This window comes from Centroberyx affinis, unplaced genomic scaffold (genome assembly GCF_046629955.1).
Source record: "Centroberyx affinis isolate AG114_WGS23_722 - 3 ecotype Tasmania unplaced genomic scaffold, CSIRO-AGI_Caff_v1 ptg001112l_1, whole genome shotgun sequence".
Taxonomy (NCBI): Eukaryota; Metazoa; Chordata; class Actinopteri; order Beryciformes; family Berycidae; genus Centroberyx; species Centroberyx affinis.
Window position 1 is genome coordinate 14,388 of NW_027279654.1, and position 19,065 is coordinate 33,452.

General features: G+C 41.6%; 1 protein-coding gene across 1 annotated transcript in view; it reads left to right on the forward strand.

Annotated features, from left to right (window-relative positions):
• The window catches only part of LOC139647803 (phospholipid-transporting ATPase ABCA1-like), a 41,354-nt gene that overhangs the window by 11,971 nt on the left and 10,318 nt on the right, over positions 1-19,065 (forward strand). Inside the window, exons 6-8 of the mRNA XM_071523771.1 lie at positions 7,934-8,055; positions 10,309-10,512; positions 14,156-14,245. Coding sequence (XP_071379872.1) covers positions 7,934-8,055; positions 10,309-10,512; positions 14,156-14,245 — 416 coding nt within the window. The remainder of the gene's footprint in view (positions 1-7,933; positions 8,056-10,308; positions 10,513-14,155; positions 14,246-19,065) is intronic.

A 19,065-nucleotide genomic window follows, 5' to 3' on the forward strand; every position in this document is an offset into this window, starting at 1 on the left:
TCTGGGGGGGGGGGGGGGGGGGGGGCTTTTCTCATGTTGACCTGCTCCGACATGCCCTCGCTCTCCTCCTCCTCCTCCTCCTCCTCCTCCTCCTCCTCCTCCTCTGGTAATGAAGGCGGATGGATGGATCTACCTGCCTGCCGCTTTGAAATCTCCCTCTCCTGTTCTCCCTCTAATTGCATTTCATTATCAAAACTCCCGGCACGGTCTTGTGCGTTGGGAGGAAGGTGGCGTGATGATGCGAGAGCGCCTCGCCTCGCCTCGCCTCACCTCACCTCGCCCCGTGGACGAGCCGCGGCACGTTATCTGGAGAACCGCTTTCTGACTTTCCCCCTGTCATTGTTTCATTTCTGGAGGTTTATTTCAGCGGGACACAGAAGGCCCCGCAGCGCTCAACAGGAGGTTCATTCATTTTGTTAACTGTTGATTTAGTTTAAACCACCCTAACCCTAACCCACTGACTGACTGACTGACTGACTGACTGATGTGCTTTAAAGCCTCGCTGCAGATTTAAGATTCAAAGGCAAATATTGTGTGGTGCAACTGGAAGAAACACAGAGTCCCCGTGCAAAAAACAGTTTTCTATTGTTTATTTTTGGTGAGTCGGCTAGTATGGACAATCTTCAGTAACACTTGTAGTACATAGAACAACTTTATGACCCTGATGAACGCCACAAGCCGAAACAGGTTGGTCTAACAATAAAGTTGTTCTATATACTACAAGTGTTGCTGGAGTTTTGACCTTTTTAGACCCTTTTCCCTTCTCCATGCACCTTGGAAGTAGGTGAAGTTGTGCCAGAAACCCCTACTCTGCTTCTAATATGGACAATCTTGAAATACACAAAGATAGCCTGCACTCAGATTCTTCTTATTTTATTTTTCTTTCTTTCTTTCTTTCTTTCTTTCTTTCTTTCTCGCAATTGGAAGGAAATATGTTGTATTGCAAGTTGAAATAATTGCATTTAGGAATTCCCTTTAGGCTAGGTTTTTTTTCTTTTTTTCAGCCTATATCATTATGTGAATATAAGACTGTTGAGGAAAAGCAGAGTTTATAGCTCTGGGAAAAAAAAAAAAAAAAAAAAAGTCAGGATTGAGCGGTTTGGTGAATTTTGGGGTGAAAGGTCGTCCAGACTGGTTCTCATCATTCTGGTGTTTTTTTCCCGGACTCACCTGGATGTTTTCTGGATGTTTATGGAGCGTTGGCTCGACTTGGCTTGAGCTTTAGATTTCATTGTCATGACTCATGGTTTTATTCGTCAGCCATGCGGAGGCACGCACGCTGACGCAACTCTGCCCTGCTATTGGCTGCTGAGGCCGTTCAATGAGACCTGTGAGTTCACAGTGCACTGAAGAAACGCCGGTGTAGCACTTTGACACACATACACACACACACACACACACACACACTGATAAAGTGACTCCTGATGATTCAGGCCTGATGGTATCAGTATCAGGACCTGCCACTCTGTCCTTGTGAGCAATTCAACTGAAATCTTTATTTTCCTGCAGGGGGATTTAGCTGCAGACAGAGTTTAAACTAAAACACTTTACAAACCAACAGATCATATACCATACAGAGGGATATTCAATAGGTGAATACTAGGGTTTTATCAATATGGCCAACTAAAGTCAATAGTGATATTTTGCATCAATATTCAATTTCTTGACTGAGAAATCCATATGCTGAAGACATAGATTTCAAATAGGCAATTCAAAAGTCAAATCTGGGGAAATCTGCAGTTTCAGAGAGATATCTTGATTGATTTATTTTACATGTTTCAAATTAAAAAATATGTAGCTTGACAAACTGACGAGAAAAGACATTTTGCCTGTTAGGCTTCTACCCGACGAAATCAGTTAATTAAGATATCTTCTTTGAGAGTGCAGCTTTCCCTTTTTTGATTCTTAATATTCAGTTTCTTTAAATTTGACTTTGACTAGTGTTCCTGAGAATTTCATGCATGGCAGGGTAGAAAAGCCTCAGTGTTTAGACTGTTATAGAACACTAAAAACTCAAAATGAACTAAATCTGACTCGACATGATGGACTTATCTGTCTCTTCTTCTGTGGTGTTCATACCAGTTCAGAACACATGAAGAAACAGCTGAATATGAGCCATCAGTCCAGACTTCATTTTGTTCTGCTGGGCTTTCCAAAGCATCCGTCTCCTTCTACCCATAATCCCTTGTGTTTTGGGGGTGGTATCTTGTAGTCGGTTGGATTAACGAACCGCACCGCAGTTTTCTCTCGGTGCCACCGGAGTTCAAAGGTCATTGTTTACTAAAAGAGGAAACATTTGACTGTTCGATTTTGATTGAACCGCTCCAAATACGCTCTAAAAGTGGATAAATGAGTCTCTGGTTCTTTAATTTTTGACTCTTCAGCAGGGCAGCAGTTCAACTTTTTACCTTTTATCCGCAGCTCAGAACAGAACGAGCTTTCAAAGGAACGAGTGAGGAAATCTGTGAAGTTTTTATCTCTTAAGTTTTACACGAGGTTATTAAAACTGTTAACGGGCAAAAACTTCCCTTCCCTTCCCTCTTTAAAGTCAGCGAGTCTCTTGTCCTCGTGGACGGAGCTGCCAGGTATTGTTCTGTCCCCACGCTGAGCGCCGTCCCGCTGGGTGTCACCGGGTTTGAGAACACAGCTTCGTCCCGCATGTCGCTCTGCAGCTGGACAAACTGTGCTTTCACATGCAGAGAGTGGACAGGACGTTTTTTTTTTGTTTTGTTTTTTTATCCAGAGTCACAGTTGATCTGGTCACCTTTCTCCCCCCGCCCCCCCCAGGAATTAATCTAAAGGTTTTAAAGACTCTTAAAGACTTTTTTTTTTTTTTTTACACTTTTTGCTGATATTGCTGGATTTAGTGTTCACCTATTCACCAATACAGGCCAAAAAAATGTTGATTTCTAGAAATTTTATATCAAAATGAACAGACCATCTCGGTAAACGCTTGAATATGCAATAACACTTTCAAGCATTTTATTCATTTTCAATCCTGAGGCTATTGGATAACTTTAGAAAGAGTTTGTTGTTTTGTTTAGGGCTTTCTCCATACTGAAAATACCCTTTTATACAGTAAAGTGTCACAGATTATTACTTTAAACTCTGATGGAGGCGTCTTTCAACTTTCAATGTTTTTTCATAATTTTGCGTAGAGATTAGCCTCCGATGATGCAAGATCCGTCCAGAAATCCTTTAGATTCGTATATAAATTCCTTTAGATCCTTTAGAAGTACAGACCAGAGCGTGAACTCGATCTTAGATATTTCATGTTTTAGCCTCCTAAACTTCCCCCGGTCGCCGCTCCTGCCTCGGGGACGACAGACTCGGGTGTCTGGCCAAAGGTCAAAGGTCAAGGTCACTGTGACCTCACAAAAGACGTTTTTTGGCCATAACTCAATAATTCATACGCTAATTATGACAAAATTTCAGACAAATGTCTAATAGGATAAAATGATGAAGTGATGACATTTTATATCCAAAAGTTCAAAGGTCAACTTCACTGTGACATCATAATGTTTTGCTTACCGCTGTAGCTGAGAAAACGACTTACTTTTGCAGACACCAAAATCCTTTAAGTTGACCTAATAATCACATTAATTATATATGTTTAATAAATAAAGACTGTCCTTGCAATGAGAAAACAAAGTTTACTGGCGGAGGCATAAAACCAGAAGGTGGTTATTTCTAGTTTCCACGTGACTCAGCAGCCGACGAGCCGTTGATTGAAAGTGACCCGCTCCTCTGTAGGGGCTCGCTGGGGGGAAACTGTACCTCATTTCTCCGATCATATCTGCAGACTTCTCGGGTTTAGCTCTATGCGGAGGCGTCCCCGTGCTGCGGCGGCGGCGGGGAGGCGGGGCGGGGGAGGGGGGGGGGGGGGGGGGGGCTTGACTGTACGTACATCAGAGGGGGAACAATGCCTCTACTGACCTGTCGCTAATGCCGAGACACGCTGGGGGTCGGCGGGCAAAGCTGGTCGCTAATTTGCCTCAATCTCCCCGGAGCCATTTGATGCCTGTAGATTGCAGACGTCCAGAAGAACCTACTTGAACCCTCCGCCCCCCTCCTCCTCCTCCTCCTCCTCCTCCTCCTCCTCCTCCTCTTCCCCTTCTCACTTCATCTTTGCTTCAAAAGACTGCTCACCCAGAGAGGGGAAGGGGGCTTAATGTTTCAGGAATCTTCCACCTCCTGGTTTTTTTTGTCCCTCCAAAGCCCCCCCCTCCTCCCCCCTTCCTTTTTGTCTCTTTGAAAAGCCTCTGAGGAGAAAGGAGCCATTAGCAGACTCAGTTTGTGGTTCTTCACTGTGAAGATTTTAACAGGTTGACACCTAGGGAGAAAGGTGTCAAACGTTCTCGCTTTCTGTTCCCTCGCTCTTTGACTACCGCTCATCTTTTAAAGCTGACCTGTGAGGAGGTGACCGGCCTCAGATGTTGCTGGGAAATGTTTTCAGATCAGACTCAGCCTTCTTGGCCAAGTAAGGTTTAGATCAGACAGATGTGGCGTCCATGTTTAGGCTTCTCATGCTTGCTCTCAAATCTATTTTAGATATCCTTCATAGTTTTAGTCTAGATTTAGTCGACGACAACTCAAAACGTTTTAGTCGAAGAAAAGTCATTACATTTAAGTCAACTTTTAGTCAATACTTTTAGTCAAAATGTTTTCTCTCTTTAAACTAATTCAATTAGGCTAATACAGGTATCGGAAATTGGAATCAAGGTGACAGGTTGTATCAAGTGTTGAAATTCGTAAAGCAACATTTCACTCTCTTAACACTTTTACTTGTGTAATATCCGGATTCCTTACCTTAGTTATGCATACTTCTGTTGAAGAAAGAAGTATATAAGTTCTGTATCATCGCTAACTTCCAATTTTGTTGATTTTCATGTTTTAACTGCAGTTGAAGGATTATTACACGCTCCTCTATGAGTTGAGACTACAACTCTACAACTCTTTGGTTTATGAGACCTTTAAAAACCACTTAGATAAACTCATAAACACAAACCTGGTCTTAGTTCCTGAAAGGTTTGGAGATGCAAGGTTTTCACCCGACAACAGCGATGTGAAAAAGTATAAGTAGTATATGCAAAAAAAGAACTTTAGGAAATAGATGTCTTTCTGTACAATGTGGACACGGTCTCTGTTGGAGCCTGATTGCACTGATAGGAAGCGATGGAAGTCAGTAATAGAAGAATAACTAACTGCAAATATCTACAGATCTAGAGAATATCACACTTGGTTTTTAGTGTTCTGAATACTGCAAGGAATTAAAGAAAAAGAGTTGAAATGGTTTTAACAGAGTATGTATAAGTATAGAACTATACAGCCAGAACAGATTTGAGTATATAAGAATTACTTTTTGTTGACTTTTTAAATGATTTCAGCCTGTGAAATAAATCCCAGTTGATGAAGATGCTAAAAATGGGAGCGCTGGTCCAGGATCAGCGGTCAGGTCAGGTTGACATCTGAACATCTGAACTTTACCCAGACTTCAGAGGAAAACTCTCTCTCTCTCTCTCTCTCTCTCTCTCTCTCTCTCTCTCTCTGCCTGTCTCTCTCTCTCTGTCTCTCTCTCTCTGTCTCTCTCTCTCTGTCTCTCTCTCTCTGAACATCGCCTCTGGACTTTTTCCTGACGTAAAAAGTCTGGCCCAGATTTCACTCCTCAGATCTCACACTCTTAGCTGAATATCCTGTTCCTGCTCTCCTTGTGCTTGCGAAGCAGCTCGTAAAATGTGAAAAAAAAAAACCCCAGGGGTCAGTGACCACGACGTGCAAAATATGGACCGTTTGAAAGTTTTCCTCGCAGGCTTCGGTCTCTGTTTGTAGAGGAAGATCTGACCTACTTCAAGTTTCTGTGTTGAGAAGATATCTGGGACATCGGTCCTGTCACTCAACTAGTCTCCTGTATAAACACTGCTGACAGAAGTAGTGTGTTTTTCACGAGAGCTACTTTATCTGTTTAGGTGTGTTTGGGAATCAGCTGATGTAGTTTGGTTTGTTTTAAGGGGTTTTCTGTCATATTTCAGTCATTTCTCCAGGTCACTATCTCAGTTTTCTGGATTTTCCAGACTGTACAGATCTTCCGAGTATTTGTAGTATTTCCTTAATAATACTCCAGAAAGCTGTGAGGTGATGATATGTGATGGGAGGATGTCTGCATACAGAGTTAAGCTCTATTATCTCTAGGATTAGTTTAGCCGGGGGGGGGGGGTAAATAATTATTACAGGAGCAGGTCTGTAATTTTAGCCCCGTTCCGAATCTGCCTTGTCTGTCATTTTTTACGTCCTGCTTGTTTCACCTCCTGTAAAAATAACCTCAGGTGATTTGACTTCCCTGAAATAGTTGGCGAATATTGTGTCATTTCCTTCGGGGGGAAAAGACTCTCCGGACTTCTCAACTCTGGTCCAGCTGTGACTTCTTCTTCTGTGTTGTTTTTGTTCGTTTTTGCACGTCAGTTGCAGAAGTTACGTAGGATGCATGATGTAAAATTTTTTGGTGTGATGACAAGGTGTAAATGGAGAAGACATTCCCATCGCTGTCATTTTGGAGACCGATTACAGAAGTCTCTTATCCATTAAACGGGGCCTGTGTTGACGATTACTTTACGCACATTGTCCTGAAAACTAATCCTGATAATAATTGTTTATTGTTTATTGCTTATTGATAAGGATTCCCATTAGCTGTACACAAAGGTGTCAGCTGTTCTTCCTGGAGTCTAAACTAAAACACAATATCCATCCAAAACATAAGTGCAAAGTTTAAAACAAGGATGCAATAAAATCAAAAATTAGGAGCACTTTGACATGGGCTGCAGCATGAAAGACAAGTAGGGATATTAATCAGATGAATCACATTTGTAGAGCTGCAACAATTAATCGATTTATCGATTAGTTGTCAACTATTAACTTAATTGCCAACTATTTTGATAATCGATTAATCGGTTTGAGTAATTTTTTAAGAAAAATAAGTCAAAATTCTCTGATTCCAGCTTCTTAAATGTGAATATTTTCTGGTTTCTTTCCTCCTCTATGACAGTAAACTGAATATCTTTGGGTTGTGGACAAAACAAGACATTTGAGGACGTCATCTTGGGCTTTGGGAAACAGTGATTGACATTTTTCACCATTTTCTCACATTTTATAGACCAAACAACTAATCAATTAATCAAGAAAATAATCAACAGATTAATCGACAATGAAAATAATCGTTAGTTGCAGCCCTACACATTTGTACAGTAAACAGTGATTCTTACATATCAAAAAGTGTGAGTGAATAATAATAATAGTAATAATAATAATAATAATAATAGGGCTTTACACTATACAGTAATTAAAACAAGATATGCTTGTGTAGGGTTTGGGTGTGTGTGAAGGTATTTGCTCTTTGGTTTGGAGTTGCTGCTTAATGCAAATTTTCAGAAGAACGCATTAAAACCGACTCCAACATGTTGCGGCCCGAGCTGTGACCTTTGCAGCAGAACACCAACCTGCGTGATGAACAACAGTATCTGAATCGCTGCGTTCCCCCGAGCCTTCTGCAGAGCCGCATGTTAAAACACGCATCTGAAAACAAGAAGTACAAAAGAAAGGGAGAGAGAGAGAGGGAGAGAGAGAGAGAGAGAGAGGGGGGCGAGCCTATGGCCAAATAATCCCTAAACAAGTGTTCTGCACATTTTCCTGGTGCCCCACCTCAGTGGAAACTTTGCTCTGCTGAACAAGTGAGCACATGCACTTCTGTACACAAGTGAGACACAACACTGTTTAGTTTGAATGGGGCAGGAAAGCCAATACAGGCATTAGAGGGGGAGGTGGAATGCCGGTGGAAAGCGTCGGCGTTGGGTTTCTGTGTCCCGGGCCGGCCTGTAATCTCCCCTGCGAAGGTGAGAAGCGGCTTTTAAAAAAAAGTCTCTCTCTGCGTTCTCTCCCACAGGCTTCAAGTTAAAGGACTTCCTCCGCGACAATGAGACGCTGTCCGCCTTCCTCCTGCAGAACGCCTCCTTCCCCGAGCTCGCCGTGCGGCACATCGTGGAGGCCGACGTCAACCTGGAGAGGGTAAGAGGAGCCTCGGTCCCAACACGCTCCTGCTCACATTTTACATTTTTTTACATGGAATCCAAACGTGAGAATGAGCTTCCGTTTCCGAGAAATGTGGGTGTCAAAGCGGGGTCTGGGGACCGCCGAGGGGGGGGGTCCTTGAAGGAGTCCCAGGGGGTCCACAGCAAAACGAGGAATTCATTTCACTATAATTTCATTCACTGGAAATTATCCCAATTAGAGAATGGAAAAGAATGATTTTTTTCTCATCATAGGTTTCACTCTCACCACTATTATCTCCCTATATACAGTGTAGACCAGTGGTTCTCAACGTGGGGGTCCGGGGACCACCAGAGAGAGTCCTTGAGAGGGTTCCAGGGGGTCCCCCAGCAAATTGATGAATTGTTAAACTTCAGCACTTCATTTACAAGAATTTAACACAATTAGAGAATGTAGAAGAATGATTGTATTGATCATAGTTTCTCTGTTATCTCTCTACCTACAATACAGATACACACAAGTCAGTATTCTCAGATTTGGGTCCAAGAGACACAATCTCATCAGATGGTGGTCTGTGGCCCTAATCCGGACTAAATTAAGGGTCCTTGATATGAAAAAGGTTGAGAATCACTGGTGTAGACAGTTCTACAATTCAAACTAAATACTAAATCAATAACTAATATCCTCCCGTATGGGTTGAGAGACATTTTCGTTTCCCATAGGCTCGATTTCGTAACTTCCTCCATGTTGACACTTCTGTCCCGCTGTGCTGGAGATCTGTGGTGTCAAGGACAGTTACAGTTGGCCGCACTTCAATTACAGCCCTACACATCTTACAGTGAGGTCAATGGAGATATGTATGCAATTCAGGTCAAGCGCATTGCCAGCAGTTTTCACCTTGGAGATAAAGGTGTGAATGCAGTGCTGCAGTCACATGGCTGCTGATCCATGTGCCAAGCTGCTCTCTCTCTCTCTCTCTCTCTCTCTCTATCTCTCTCTCTCTCTCTCTCCAGCTCTTTACTTCCTCTTTCCAAACCCAAATCTTTTCTCCGCTGCTTACCTGCACTCTTTTCTTCTCCTGAATTATCTTCAGTTTCGTGAAGATGGAAGGAGGTTCTGTTTTCACTCCTGTCTGTGTGTCTTGTCTGTCAGCAAGATATCTCAAAAAGTTACAAACAGACTTGTCTGAAATCTGGTGGACAGATAGCACTTGGTATAAGGCAGTGGTTCTCAATGTGGGGTCCGGGGACCACCAGGGGTCCTTGAGGGGGTCCCCAGCAAATCGATGAATTGTTAGATTTCACCATTATTTTATTTACAAGAAGTTAACACAATTAGAGAATGTAGAAGAATGACTATCTCTCTACCTACAATACAGACAGTCATGGAATTCTGGACAAAACAAAAAAAATATTCTCAGATTTGGGTCCGAGAGACAAAATCTCATCAAATGGGGGTCCGTGGCCCTGAAGTGGACTAAACTAGGGGTCCTTGATGTGAAAAAGGTTGAGCACCACTGGTATAAGGATCAGTTGAATAGATTTTGATGATGATCCGGATCTGGGATTTTACTATTATCTTTTTATAGCTATAACTATTACACTGTGTTCTAGAGCTGATGGGAAAGTCCGATATCCGATAAGTCGGCTGCTGAAAAACATCGCAGTCACGTGATATTTTGTCAGAAAATCAAACCTGGAAAACAAACGATAAACAAACACAAACCGGTATGGAGGCTGCAGCTGTGTACGTTGGAGAATTGTTCAGCGTTGGTGGAATCTGGCGCTCTACTGAGAGACTTCTAGTCGAATGCTAAATTCTGATTGGCCAATGAACGCATTCTGAATTCTGATATTTCTGAATAGCAAACCGCTGTTTCACATCGACTCATATCACACTGCAGTCAAGAAGTCTGGTCCATTTTGTGGATTTCTGTCATTTTTATTTATTTAGTTATTTATTTGTTGATTAGAAATAACTTTATGCTAAAAAGACATCACCTTAGTTGCTGCAGACAGTCCTGCTGGAATGACTAATTACAACATTTTAAATGAATCATATTTTGCGTGAAATGAGTAATGTCTTTGGTAAGTAGTGATGTAATAAGTGTGATAATGTAATGGGAGCCTCTGCTTCACGTCAGGGTTTTGATTCATTATTTTGCGATAATGAACTGTACATTTTGTCAATCATCTTAACCTTCATCCTAACCCTCCTTTCCCATCACCCTCTCCATCTCTCTACTCTCTCGTCTTCCCTCCTCTGCACCAGGTTCTTCTGAAAGGTTTCGGCGTTCACCTGAGGAACCTGTGTCCCAGGAAGGAGGGCGACCGCAGTCTGCAGGACTTTGTGAACATCTCGGACGCTCAGGTGTCCCTCCTGGCCCAGGGGATCGTGTGCCAGGCTCCGGCTCCGTGGCTCGACCGGGCCGAGAGACACTTCCTCAGCAACCTGGACTTCCTCAAACCCATCCGGGTAAAAACCTTAGATCCACTCACAAGATTTACTTTATATCAGTGGTTTTCCCTGCAGGCCTCAGGCTGTATGGACGTGTTGACTAGCTTCAGGGATGCAGTGGTAAATACAAAGGAGGGTGAACTCTGACCTGCAGTTGGTGATAATCACGAGGCAAACAACCTGCAGCATAAGCAAAATCAATTATACTCTCTGAAAAACATTACTTTGTCCCTTTTTGCTCCTTAAAAGACCATATCCTAATATATATACAGTATATATGAAATGTATTTATTTACTAGGATAAGCCCCTTGAGAGGTTCATCATCCAAAAAATAAACATAAGAGAAGCATAGACAATAAATACAAAGAGGTGGAAAAAAAAGAACAGAAAGACAACATCAAACAAAGTCAAAACAACATTGAACAAGTACAGAACAATGGTATAAATAAAAAGTTATAAAAAACATTAAAAGCATGAGCGAGTCATTTTCAGATGCGAAAATAAAGCCTGAAAGAGGTAACAGATTGTAAATGTTAAGGTAAGTTATTCCAATTAGAAGAAAATATAGCCTAATACAGTATATTATAATAATAATATAGCCCGATGAAAATATATCTTAAATGAAAATAAAGCCTACATCAGTTTGATACTATTAAATACTTTGAATTGTGCTAATGAGGATTACACAAATAAATAGGTGGCTAGTTTAGGGTTCTTAAGCTAATTTATAAGTTCAGTCTGTTTTACAATAGCAAATCCCCCCCCCCCCCCCCCCCCCCCCACACACACACACACACACACACACACACACACACACATCCCAACACTACTGCTTCCATAAAAGTCGTGAAAAACAAGTCAGAAAAACAGAGACACCATTTGGCCTAAAAGATTTTTTTTATCAACCCATTGGTTTGTTTTCCTCCTAAATAAGAAGGGGGGCGGTGTTTATGGAGATGGGGCTGTTGCTGGGCAGACATGGCCCGATGGTGTGTGTGTGTGTGTGTGTGTGTGTGTGTGTGTGTTGGGGTTAGTGTGTATTGGGATGTGTGTGACGCTCATGCCCGGCCCCCCTCAGTGAGCTGATAAGGGGGAGGAGGAGGGTTTCCTATCACAGCTGAGGCCAAAAATACAATCCCACCAAGACGCTCTGCCTCGTTATTTATCTCCTCCGAAGACGAACGCCAGGTGACTTCAATCATTTACATACACCGACTGTGCCAGTGGACACAAACAAAGCAGAGGGAGGGAGGGAGGGAGGAGGGAAGGGCTTAGGTAGGGTTAGGTAGCGTAGGCGGTGGCATGCCCCTGCAAGTCCTGGATCAGCCCACGCTCTCCTTTTCTTAGCTTTCGTAGCCCGGAGACACGTTGGAAAGCGTCAGGGCTTCCAGTCGGGGAGCCTCGGTCTTTTGTCTTCACGGTCGGACAGAAATACGGTCCTGCTGTCGGCCAGAGAAAACCCCCGTGACTCATCAGCCTCCGGGGCGTTTAACTAAAAGCAGAGGGGGTAGAAGTACACAAATTCCCTACTCAAGTAAAAGTGCAAATACTCATTTAATAATATAGTCTGGTAGAAGTTGAAGTACCGTTTCAAATCCTTTACTCAAGTCAAAGAATAAAAGTACGTGGACTTAAATTTACTTCAAGTATAAAAGTAAAAGTCGTTCTCTAAAAAAGTAATTTCTAATGTTCTAAACTGGTTTCTGTTGAGCGTTCCTCTGAATCCCAGATGAGAAAGAGTCTGCAGCTCAGATCAGGAACCTGAACCCTAGCAGCTGAATTCACGAACGTTAACTCTCTCTCTCTTGTTGCTTATCTCTTCTTCATGTTGCTTCTCTCTCTCTCTCCCTTTCCCTAATATTTGGTGTCACTTTGCTGAACAAGCAGCCAATCACATCTGGCTCTTGATCAGCTGCTTCCGGGATGGAAGCCGTCTGATGCTGAAAATATATATATATTTTTTTAAATCAGTTGATGATTTCCAGAGAGTAACAAGTCTGTTTTGAAAATGTAGTGAGTAGAAAGTACAGATTTTTCTTTTGAAATGTAGTGAGTAAAAGTGAAAAGTCTTCAGTGAAAGAAAAACTTGAGTAAAGTACAGATACTTGAAAATCTTACTTAAGTACAGTAATGAAGTATTTTTACTTTGTTACATCCCACCTCTGACTAAAAGTTTCCATAGTCATGGGTGTGTTGAGTGAGTTTCACGGCCCAAAGCTTTTCTGTTTCTTGTATGAAAAATGAATGAATTATCTTCCCCGTCCCTTACTTTCATTCACATTTCGAAGCCGACCTCACAGGAGAACAGATAAAATAAATGAGTAAATAAATCAATCAATAAATAAATCATATGACTAAGATTTACCAGCTGTTTTTTCTCCTCTCTTCTGCTCACCTGCACACTTTTGTCATCCCTCCATCATGTTACCATCCAAGATTTACCAACCAATGTTAAATAAATGAATAAATGTAAACATAATATTGAAAAATACATACATATTACACATAAACATATTGAATTTAGCATAAATAGGAAGGAGAAGAGAGGAAAAATGATGATAAAACAAAGACATTAGTACTGATCATATATAAACAAAATACCCTTTGGCCCTTGAAACATTTTAAAACCTAAAGGTATGATTTCAAAAATGCATTAATGAGAAAATCAGCATGGTTTTCTTCCTTTCAGAAACATGTTGCATGGTTTTCTTCTTTTGTTTCCACTCTTTGAAAACACTCGGCCTGGCCTCCTTCCCTGCAGAGCGTTTCATTCATTAAAAGATACGCTGCTAATTGAGTTCATTTTGCATAACGTTTATGGCTTTATTGCAATGCGGCAAGGTTGCTGGAGCAGTTGGGATGATTATTATTTATTACCCATATAAAATACAGATGGTATCAGTGTGTCGGTCAAATATGACCCAGCTCAGGACACACTGTTCCTCTCGGCTCCCAGAGGTTTGTGCAGAAGGAGGCCAGGGGGCTTTCTGTGGTTTCCTCCAGTCATCTGAAAATGGAAATAACCTCTCCTCTTCCTGTTTTTAGTGATTACTGAAAAACAAGACATCAGACTCACCGATCCTCAGGCCTTAAAATATATAAACATAATATATAGGTCACACCAGAGGAGAGTTTGCATTGAAATTAAGTTCTGAGAAAGCTAAAGTCCAAATATTCTCCTTGACTTCCTTGCATTGTTTAGTCAGTCTCCATCTTTGTTTGCTGTGGTGTTTCTGCACTGCACTTCCCAGAAATCACCTGTCAATCAAACAGTGTGGGCGGGGCTTGGATTATTACAGATTAAAGTCATTCTTAAAAGTCAATCAAAAATGGGAATCAGAAAAAAGAAATCTGATGGTGTTATTGGTCTTTGATGTTTGCCTTCTGGTGTGACATGAAGTAACCACTAAAAATGCAGTTTTTTGGGGCTTTAATATAAAAATATGAGAAAATATTTTTTGTGATTAATTGTTTGTAAGTTAAGATATGGAGAATTAGGTGAAAGCGTCATTTTTCATTTCATTGTGACTTTAAGTGAATGTTGAAGGTGTGAATTGAAGGTGTAACCTGAACCGTCGTGTGTGTGTGTGTGTGTGTGTGTGTGTGTGTGTGTGTGTGTGTGTGTGTGTGTGTGTGTGTGTGTGTGTGTGTGTGTTGCAGAAGGACGTGCGGGCCGACCCCGAAGCCGTCAGACAGGTGGCGAAGGCGACCGACAACCTGCTGGACAGCCTGGGCCTGCTGGCGGTCGAGGTACGAACATCCAATCACAACACACCGCCGTGATGTCACTGACTCTGTTCACATCTATCACCGATCCACAGGATGTGATGTCACTGTGCCTTGTGCTGTTTAGAGACCTATGAGGGCGGGAAGTAACACAAATAATAAATTAAACACTGAATCGATGAAGTCGTGGGCGGGACGAGACAATTTGATTGACGCATGGTGGAACCGCTATCGATGATGAAAGCAGCATCAAATTAAACATAAAAAAAAAGTTTAAAAAATCAATGCAATCATTTAAATTGGTAGTTTTTTAACACTTCAACACTTAATTTAATTGCATTTTATTTGATGTAACATTTCATTTTAGTCATTTTATTTGATGCAACATTTAATTTGATAGCGTTTTATTCAATCCAGCATTTAATTTGATAGCTATTTAAACGATTCAGTGTTTTAATTTCATTCCCCTCGTAGAAACCTGGCTGTGATGTCAGGAGAAAGTTTGGGTTGTTGTGACTTGTTTTCTGCTCCTGTCTCCGCTCTGGTCGGGCGAAGACTCGGCCAACGTCTAAAAATACTTTTCCCCAAAGTCTCTTCCACTGGGACTCTGTTGTTGTTTCTTCCACACATGTCAGGGTCTTTTACACTCCGGAGCTGTCATTCACCGTCACTATTGAATTTTACACATTGTGTTCCTTCCCTCATCGCTGTGAGTTTCACTGAAGGGAGACGCGAACAATAAGCCGCTGGTATTTCCTGGTATTATGCACGTTTCTCCTTTGATGTCCCGCCGCGTCTCTCGAGCGGAGCGTCGCAGCGTTCGAATGGGAAACAAAACGCCTCGGAGTTAAAGTCCCTTTGGAGGAATACAGCATGAAGTCCGGCCAGATTTATTTATAAAGTGCTTTTAACAAAATAGGGTTTTCACACAAAGTGATGTAGAGCAACAAAGGACAAAAACACAGATAAAAACAAGGGAGCACAAACATATTTTGTGTGTGTGTGTGTGTGTGTGTGTGTGTGTGTGTGTGTGTGTGTGTGTGTGTGTGTGTGTAAAGCATTAAAACAGCAGTTGGCATTTTTGTTGAAGTCATTAGCCAGCTGCAACTGACTTTTTTCACTCTCTAGCCGTATTCCCCATACCAAACCCTCGACCAATTTTTGCTTTTTTTCTAGAGGATTCCTGGTGTTTTGGTCAGAGTGTGTCTATCAGAGGCTGACAGATAAATATCTTGTAGGGAAAAGATTTGTCCAAAGTTAAGTCAGGCAAAAATCACATAAAAACGAGGCTGTTCCACTGTATGGAAGGTCAAGTTAAAGAGATTTCTTGGGTACGGATGTCAGTTGGAAACAAACCGGCCGACACTGATGAGATGAGACTCACACAGCTGCATCCGAGACCAGAAAAACTCATAAAAAAGAACGCTAACATCAAGAATCATATACTAATTTAATGGTAATTTGTACTCAGTGTGGTAAAAAATAATATTTGCAGAAAGAGCGAACACGTTTCGATCTGCCATGATCTCCCATCGATGTCGGACTGCTGAACTTGACAGGGAAATTCAAAAAGTGTCGTTCCAAAATGCTATATGTACAGTTTTAGGAAAATTATTGCCTGAAATTCATGCCTCAGTATTTAAAAACACAGGTGGACCAATCCTCAAAACATTATTACTTTTTAACAAAAGTCTTAAGATAAGTTTATAACCTGAATGACATTCCATACTGACTTTTACTGTCATTTAAACTATAATTTTGTCAGTAGGTGCCAGTATTTCATTTTCGAATTAAACTGTTTTGTTTTTTTTCCAGTTTCTTTTTTAGTCATTTTTTCAAAATCATCCCACAGTGAACAGGAAGGCAGGCTGGTGAATTTTGTGGTTTACCAGCCGCTGGTGACAAAAGTTAGTTTCTCTCTCCTGATACACGAGCTCAACATTTCCATTTCTATTATCTGTATTTGACTCTCACTGTTAAATTTAAGGTGTGGTTTGCTCTCTCAGCTGATAGACCCAGGTCCCTACTTTCACTGGCAGAAGCTGTATAGGTGCCTGTGTGTTTTGTTGGAAGTGGAGGCAGTGTGTCCTCCTGCAGCAAAGGAGAAGGAAGGCCACTAGGTTTACTTGGCAGGATCTCTATAGCTATCCAGTGTCTTTGTATCCAGATTAAAAGCCTTGTTTTCCTCTGGAGGAGACAGATGACTGCGCACAGCTGAACAAAGAGAAGAGGTTTTCTAAACAAGCTAGCGGGGCTCTCTGCTCTCCGACCGATTTGCTCCAGGAGGCGAACGCTGAGGCCTAAAGACAACAAACAGAAAGCTTTCAGCCCGTCTGACAGACGGAGCGCCGCGGGGAGACGATGGAGAGCTGCGGTCGCTCCGCTGGTGACGAGCAGAGCAGGAACGCAGGAACAGAGCGCTCATGTGACCCGACGCCCCCTCTGGCGGCCATATTGGAGGTCCTCAGCTCTGTGAACAGCTGACTGTCACTGATCCATCTGATTGATTTAGTGTTTAGATAATATCAGCTTGTTAGCTAGCTAACCATAGTATCTAGTCAGCTAGATACGTGTTGTAATCACATCTGATTAGCACACTAGCTAACGTATCTAGTAGCAGCTAGCGTTAGCATGTTCACATTAACATCAGTGTGTTTGCTGGCTAGTTAGCTAGCTAACAGTTTGTTCAGGTTAACTGAGCTGACTCTTCTCAAGCTCCAACTCTTCATGTTTTGGAGTAGAGACTAGGGCTAAAGACAAGACAGTTTACTGTGTCACAGTAACCTACATTTGGAAACAAATCCACCTTATCACACTATTCACTTTTACTGAGAACGTTACTGAATGGATCTACAGCCACACCACAACAAGCTGACTCAGCTGCTCTCTGCTGACAGCTGCTTTTAGACTTTAGGACAGATAGGAAAGATGAGGCTTAACGGTGGTTTTCAGTGTAGACTATTTCTGGTTTGGTCATCTTATTCTCTGGTGGTTTTTCACACCAAACAGTTCTCAGCCCAGTGGTTTGTGACTGAGGTCTCTGCACTGATGCCCTGGTTCAGGTGCATGATGGGTTTTTGTCTGGTTCAGGTGCATGATGGGATTTTGTCTGAAGCCTGTGTGGTTCCCAGCCTGGAGCAGGACCGGATCACTGCAGTGTTGAATGGCTCTTTGTTCAGTGTGCTGAGGTTCAGGCCCGAACACACGGGTGTTGTACCTGCCTCATCCTGACAGTGTGGCTTCACACACACACACACACACACACACACACACACACACACACACACACACACACACACACACACACACACACACACACACACTGGTAGTTATTTACTGTGATTCTGTATAGCTGCTGGACTCTGTTCTGACAGTTTGACAGCAGTTTATGTGATTGGATCAGTTCTGTTGATTCAGTAAATAAATAAAGATAAAGGAAACTTCACCTTTGGGATCATTAAATAATAAATATTTCTGTTAGTACTACTACTACTACTACTACTACTACTAGTGCTACTATTACTACTGTTGCTATTAGTCATTTACATGACCCATCCCTCATGGAATTATTCAGACACATTAACTAACAACAAATCAAACATTCCGGCATGTTAACCCACCATCATCTAACAGCACAATACATAGATATCGTCCAAACATAAATATAAACAGAAACAAAAACATAAACATAAGCCAAACATAAACATAAACCTCCCACAAATAACACTCCAGGAGATATCCCACAATGGAAAAGCAGCAAATATACAAACATACAAACTCAGCCTCCTAAGCACAAGACACAAAACACAAATCCTAACAGGACAAAATCTGCATCTGCATCCATTAGTGCCAAACACTGTATATTTGATCCAGTTCATAAACCAATAGTTTGTAATCCATATAGAATAGAGTATGAGGAATTTATCTATCATATCTTACTGCATATGTTATGCTACTACTATTACTATTACTATTACTATTACTATTACTATTACTATTAATATTACTATTACTACCGCTACTACTACCATTACTACTACCACTGTTACTACTACTACTACTTCAACTACTATCCTTTTATTGCTACGACTGTTTCTGCTCTTGCCACTACTATTACTGCCACTAATGACACTACTGCTGAAGCTCAGAGCATGAACCTGTGTGTATGAAAGAAGTTAGCCTTTATCAAACTGTGCCACTGATGCGTTTCACTGCTATTCTCTATTTGAAGCTTTGGCTGAGTAGACTGAAAACTGATTAATAATTATCAGTGTGTTTTGGAGAGAGTGTGCAGCAGCCTTACTCAGCACAGCTGTAACCTGCTTGGCTCAAACCCGACCTTTGCCCTTTGCCCTTTGCCCTCTGTGACGTACACACATCCATCTTTCTTTGTGTCTCTGCTGGCCAGGCATTTCCAGCACTGTGAAAGCTGCATTTTTTGGGAAGGAAAAATGATAATGATCATTCGCAAAAGTTCAGAACTGTTGTCAGATTTCACCGCAAATCCAGAATATAACTTTTTGTCGCAAGGTGAACCAAAAGAAAGCCAAAAATATGCTTCTTTGTCTTGTTAATATGGTAGGATCCACTTTTACAATGTTTAATTTAAAGTGGTAATCCTTTTTGTTTTTTATTAAGTCTCCATCTTTGTTGTTAAGCGCTCATTGCTCACTTCCCACAGATCAACTGTCAATCAAACAGTGTGGGCGGATTTTCTGATGATTCTCCGTTCACCCATGGTGTCTATCTCTGCTCATGCTAACTAACTACCCAGTTCTTCTTCTTCTGTTGATTCCAAACAAAGAAATATAAACCTTTTGAGAATTTAGAATATCTTTATTGTC